The sequence below is a fragment of the Macrobrachium nipponense genome, chromosome 11 (assembly GCF_015104395.2).
Source record: "Macrobrachium nipponense isolate FS-2020 chromosome 11, ASM1510439v2, whole genome shotgun sequence".
In the NCBI taxonomy this organism is placed as follows: Eukaryota; Metazoa; Arthropoda; class Malacostraca; order Decapoda; family Palaemonidae; genus Macrobrachium; species Macrobrachium nipponense.
Genome location: NC_061087.1, coordinates 92702947 through 92709546, shown reverse-complemented (window position 1 = coordinate 92709546; position 6600 = coordinate 92702947). Strand labels below are relative to the sequence as shown.

At 51.2% G+C, this 6600-nt stretch overlaps 1 protein-coding gene across 1 annotated transcript in view; it reads left to right on the top strand.

Annotated features, from left to right (window-relative positions):
* The first annotated feature begins 642 nt into the window (after nt 1–642).
* Nucleotides 643–6600, top strand: part of LOC135207307 (U3 small nucleolar ribonucleoprotein protein IMP3-like) — a 56554-nt gene continuing 50596 nt past the window's right edge. The window contains exon 1 of the mRNA XM_064238992.1: nt 643–856. Within this exon, the coding sequence (XP_064095062.1) occupies nt 723–856 (134 nt within the window). The 5' untranslated portion in view covers nt 643–722. The remainder of the gene's footprint in view (nt 857–6600) is intronic.

Sequence of the window (6600 nt, the reverse complement as noted above, 5' to 3'; positions counted from 1 at the left end):
CAATGAAAACATGACGAGCTGACGCCATTAACAACCAAAATGCCTTTAGTTAATTATGGGTCGTCTTTCAAAGTCCGCTCTCGTATTCTTAAGTGTTTCATTTTTGCATATTAAGTTATTTATCGCCTTTCTATTGAAATTCTATTAGAGGTGGGCCAATGGCTGGTACCAAGAAAATGGCAAATAAGTGGTAGGTTAATCTAAATATAAGACGAATGATTACTGTATAAATCGTGACAATATTGCAGTAAATTAATAATACTTGTAAGGCTAAAATAATGCTTTTAAATAAACGGAAAAAATTAAGAATTCTTAATTTCTTAAAAGAAGTCTCAAAACATGAAAATTGGAGGCAACTTTGATGCATGCCTTCAAGGGATGAAGGGATTACATATAGCAACTTCAACGAAAGAGTAATGAAAATCAGAATTATATGCAGTGAAAGGTAGTGTTGTAGGGGTAGATTATAATTAAAGAGACTTCGCTATAGGTATACGAAGTTGGTGGCAAGATGCTGCAAGCACGGTACAGACCGTGGCTGCAAAATCCCAGAAAACCACACTAGAAGGAGCTGGCTCGCTGCGTAGAAGGATCCGTTACAAAGACATACTTGTCTGGCTACTAATACTACTGAAGGTGAAGGGTCTTCCTCGACGCCAAGTCTATCGAACTATATTGGCTAGTGCTCCATATTATATAGATCTTCATTATTACAGAGAACAATGAGGGAACTAAAATTTGCCGAGAGGAAGCTTTTGAAACACACAGACTTCCTTAATTGGAAGGTAGACAATAATCTCCACGAAGTAAAAATGATGCGGAAATTCATGATACAGAGGAGGGAAGATTACACATTGTAAGTAGACTGGCCTAATACGTAATAGGGTAAACAACCGCATGGACTGGCTGAACACCCTCCGAAAAAGTACTTAGCCCTATAACGCGTCCTGACACCGGAGGTGGGCATCAGTCGTGGCTTCTTCTTGGTGAAGAACGGAGCTTAAGACCTCTACTCTCCTTTTGAAGTACTACCTAAATAGGGTAGAACATCACAGCAGGCCAAGCAGGCCACCTACCATCAATGCAAGCCACCCTCCGAAAAAGTACATTATAACGCGTCCTGACACCCGAGATGGGCATCAGTCGCGACTTGTTGTTGGTGAGAAACGGAGCTAAAGACCTCTACTCTCCTTTCGAAGTAAGTATTTTCTCCAAAGTTAGAAATTAAGGCCAAATTTTAAGATTTAAACAGAGGGTACTGAAAACGGTCTCAATGTAGTGCAAATCTCACCAAAACTGCGTTCAACATTTTTTACTACAACTCGAGGTATTTAGAAGATTGACGCCATCTCGATGTTACGGAGTAGCTTGTGTCAATAAACTAACCATTTCCTGTGATAAATCCGCACACCACTTGTACCCACAGACGCTGGAGCACTTTTATCACAACAATCGAAACACGATTTCTCATCAACAACAAGCCAGGCGTAAACAGCTGTTTGGGTAGAAGATGACGAGAAGCTGCTCTTGGCTAATTTTTAAATAGTAGTAAAACATCAATATTTTACATATTTATGATGATTAATTTGAAAATATTCGTTATTGAAAAAGTAACTCGAACTCTGACTCAAATTTAAGTAATTATTTTTCTGAATTAGAACGTTCTTTCAAGTTCTGTATTATGACGTCACGACATCTTGACTTTCGTACCTATTGTAAATAATTGCTATACTCAACTGTCATTGCAGAACAGTTTACCAGTTATTCATGCAGATTGTTATCAGCTATACATGTAATTGTTATAATCGTAATGCGCTTATATATCTTTATTATTTACTTTTTGGATATATGAAGATGTTTTACTGCTGGATTATCGCCGTAGTGTGACGCAATCGTTTTCGGTCCATGGGCCTCTGTCTGTTTTCGCACCATAAGAAATTATGGGGCCGAATTTGCAATGACCAGAAAGTCGTTAAAAGAGGAAAGTTAGCATTGAGGGGCATATGTTTTGACTGAGAAAAAATTTATTCAATAGCTAGCTTGTAAAAAATACTTGGTTATAAAAACTTGATTGACAACTAAGCAGCATGTCTACTATGGGTTTGTTTCAGAGACAGTGCAAGCACGTTTTTGGGCAATACCTATTTCTGTAACGAACAACTCGTAACAGAACGAGATTTTTCTTTAGTGCATTACCCCCAGTGCCGTAATTTATAAGGGTATCGGTGAATCACTAATCGTAAAGAATAACTACACTTGTCCTTGTACTAATAGACCAAAACTCCATTGATCCAGAAAATGGAATAGGAAACAACCACCACAGTAAACAGCTCCACCTACCCTCTCCCCCCACCCACCTCCACCGCCACCCCTGTCCTTCTTCCTTCCTTCACCTTCCCTTCTCTCTCTGAAAGTTGTTGCAGTTTAAACTTATTTTCTATGATTTTTCCATCTATCTATCTAATAATAGTAGTTTACATTGGTGAATATATCTAACGATTCACTCGGTTGTTACCTGCCCATTGACCGATATATTTATACACTGATCCACTCAACTCTCTCTCTCTCTCTCTCTCTCTCTCTCTCTCTCTCTCTCTCTCTCTGTTTCTTTTATCGTAATTCGAAAAATGAACAAGAAAATATATTTGTTCCGATACGTAATACAAACCCTCGGTCCTTTAACAATAGGAAGTAGCTAGCGGCAGCTGGAACGGTCGTAAGCTTCGAACAAGGGGAGAACGGTAGTTAACTGCTTGTCCGATCGTCGCGCGCCGCGCGACTGGGAGGTAAACAAATCACTTTTGCTTTCGGCCGTGTGTGGGAAGGACGTGTTCGCCATCGCTCTGCCCGCTTTGTCGTTTGCTTTGAGTTTGAGTATTTGCCTCTCTTTCTGTATAAATCAGGAGTGACTGTAAGTACTTTTACAATTCTATTGATCTTGCAATGAGTGAATTGGAAGAAATGGAGATATCACCGCGCCCTCCAGTCGCCCGTAGAGTGTGTCCCGGGCTGGAGGGGCGTAGATGTGGAGGTTTCAGGTCATTCGTTGACGTGGACCCCCATGAGGTTTGTACTCGTTGCCGGGGGCGAGAGTGCTCCCGCAACGAACCTTGTGTCATATGTATTAATTGGTCCGAGGCGCAGTGGGTGCTGTACGAGGGCAGGAAGAGACTTAGGCCGGCCAAGAAGTCATCGGAAAGTCCAGTGACTCCTTTGGTGACGGACACTTCGTCCTCTTTCCTGCCCCCCGGCCAGCCCCCACGTTTCGCGCCTTCCCCTGCGGGGGGGGTAGCGGAGTCCTTTTCCTCTCTCGATCCGTCGAGTGTGGATGAGGGCGCCCGCTACCCGGACGTACAGCTGTACTCGGGGTCTTCCGTCCGCTCTGGGGGGGGTGTTTCTTCCCCAGGGCGCGAGGAAGCCCCTCCAACTAACCCGACTATTGCTTCCGCAGGTGTGCCATCAGCGAAGGACGACTTGGGACAGGTGTGGGAGTCGCTGGGACTGCAGGGAGTGCCCAGCATCCAGGGGTTGCTTCAGCGGTTGGCGGGGTCGGCGGTGGTCACTCATGGTGCGGTGACCACCACTACTACCACAATAACGACACCAGCGTATGAGATGCCACCACATCTGGTATATACGCCCCATATAATGTCGGTGACACCCACGGTGGCTATACAAAAACCCATTGCTGCCGTGCCAAGGAGGACGGTGCCACCACCACCTGGATTTTTTCCTTTGCCGACCCCGGACTTCCGCTGCCCAAAGAGTACCCCCCTGGACCTGCCGCCAGTGCCACGGATGACGGTGACTGCCGACAGGACGCCTGGCTCTCCCGTGGTACCTGCCGTGCCTGCCGTACCTGTTGCCGTTCCAGCTACTCTTTCCCTTTCAGATCGGCCTGCACATTCCCTTTCAGATGTTCCTGCCGTTCCTGCTGTTCCCGGACCTGTTCCTGTTGTTCCTGCTGCTGGTGTTGCTGTCACAGTCTCAGGTCTTTCCGGACAGGTGCAGTCGGGCCCTGTTGCTTCGCAACTGCCCCGGCGCTCCCTCCTGGATGGAAGACCTGACGTCTGTTCTGCGGAGCCTGGCGAAGAAGAAGAGGAAGAGGAAGAAGGTGTCGTCGTCGTCTTCATCGTCTTCTTCGTCCGTCTGCTGCCTCTCCTCCCCCTTCGACTTCTAGGCTAACAGCCGAAGAAGAAGAAGGCTGCCTCCTCCCCCCCTAAGAAGACTCCTTCGGGATCTTCTAAGGGCCCGGCTCGCTCAGGCGAGCTGGGGAGCTCTTCTGCTGGTCCTCCTGTTCCTTCGGGAAACGGGGCCCGTCGCTTCTTCTGCAAAGAAGAAGTCGACGGGACCAGAGGTGCACCAGCCTCGGCTGGTGCGTCCTCACCTGGTGCTAGCGGTTCTGCCGCTAAACCAGGTTCCGTCTCGGCCGCTTCTCGTTCGCGAGAAGCACGAGTGGACGCTCTTTCCAAAGAGGACAGTTCCAGCCAAAGTTTTGGAAGCCGCCCGGCTCGCTCGGCCGTAAGACAGCGGGCGCGGCGGAGCAGAAGGACTGGCGATAGTCGTGCACACGACTCTCGCCAGGCCAGTGGACGCTCTCGCAGCGATCAACGGCTGCTCGGGCTGACGTGACGGTCGCTGACGGCCACGGGTGAGGCGAGGAAGGAGTCCCCACGGCCGCCGGTACCAGCCACGGCTGGTACCAGCGGTTTGACGCGCCGAGAGGACGCTGGCCGGTCTCGACGCGACAGAGAGCCTAGCAGGTCACCCGTCCGCCGCTCCCGATGGGACCGGGCGGAGACGGTGACCAGCGGCAGCTCGCCTGACGCTAGAGATCGGTCTCGACGTTCTCAGCCGAGCCAATCGCCCCAGGCGAGCGGCAAGGCTAGGCCTGCTGCTCGACCGTCACCGCGGGTTGACGATCAGCAGCAGCCCTCCACGCACGCTGGTCCTGCCAGCGAGCGAGGGGGGAGCGTCAGGTCTGCCTCTCCCGTACCTTCAACCTCCTCGGGCTATACCGGGAGGAGCGAGGTACCAAGGAGCGATCACGAGAGGTGCGCCGCTCGTGACCCAGCTATGACGCCGTACGGCTCAGGCACGGTCTTAGGACCGACCAGAACGTACGCGCAAAGTAGTTGGAGGCGACCGTCAGGGGTGCTGTCGCCTGTTCCTCCTTCTGAAGGAGGAGTATCAAGGGATATGCTCTTGCTGGAGGGACTGGACGGTCCCTACTCCACAAGACGCTGTAACGCCTGAGATACAGAGGACTTCGCAGAGGTCATTAAGCTGATGCGTCTGCATAATGACCTTGCGGAAGGATCGCCGCTACCACCAGCAGAGCCCACGTCCCGGCTCGAATCATTTTGGGGTCCCAAGAGGGAGCCCAAAATGATGATGGGGTTGCCACGATCGGAGCTTGCGGACTCGGTCCTGGATCAGGTGGAGAATCTCGTCTCCGGACGGGAGGACTCGCTAAAATCCGGACGGTCCTCTAAGCTGCTTCCTCTCCTCTACAGCGGCAGAGGCGATTTTATTTTACGTGCCATCGGAAGACCCGATACTGCCGAAACAGGTTAACCCGGAGTTAGCGAGGCTGACTCCAGGTGTGTCCCTGCAGCAGCTCCTGTCGGAGAACCTATGGTTCTCGCAGCAGGAGGCACTTGCCCTGGAATCTACCGCTATGGCAGCATTCCCAGGCAGTTTCCTGGTTGGATTTGTGGTCCCTCACAATATCCAAAGTAGCGGCCGGCTCTGGGAGTTCTGCTCTCGAAGACGACGCTTCTTTCAGGAGACTGTGCCAGTCTGGAGGAAGAGCAATCTCTTACCTCGCCCATCAGACTGCTAACCTGTGGGCCAACTTGGTTCTTCGACGTAGGGACGCAGTCCTTACCCGAGTGACCAAGGGGGCCGGGCGTGAGGCGGCACTCGGGCTACGAAATGGACCTCTTAGGAGTTCCCCAGCTCTCTTTCCTGGAGAGATGGTGGACGCTGCGGTGGAACGGCGGCGCACTGACGAGAGTGACCGCTTAGTCCACCAGGCAGTCTCGAAGGTTTCTGGGCAACCTCGAGTAACTGCGGCCAAACCAAAGAGCTTGGCTAGCGCGTCCACGGCGGCGAAAACGGTTGCACCGTCCAAACCCCGTGTGAAGACTCCAGTTGTTTCAACTTCTGCTAGAGGAGGCCGCAACCAGCCCTCCTCCCAGCCCTCCTTTCCCCGAGGAGGTGCTGGAAAGAAGTCGAAACGAGGAGGGAAACGCTAGGGACGGCGTTCCCCCTCACCTGCTGCCGGAAGTGGGGGGGTGCCTAGCGAGCCATTGGGCGACTTGGCAGCGCTACGGCGCCGAGACTGGATAGTAGTAGACGTCCTTCGGGAGGGATATCTACTACCCTTCGAGTCTCGGCCCCCCCTCATCTCCAAACCGGTCCATCTACAGACCTATGTCCGGGGATCAGCAAAGGACAACGCTCTTCGACAGGAGATCAAGACCATGCTGGCGAAAACGAGCTGTAGAAAATCGTGGAGGACCAGTCACCGGGCTTTTACAGCCGCCTCTTCCTAGTGGAGAAGGCATCGGGGGGCTGGCGTCCGGTGATAGACCT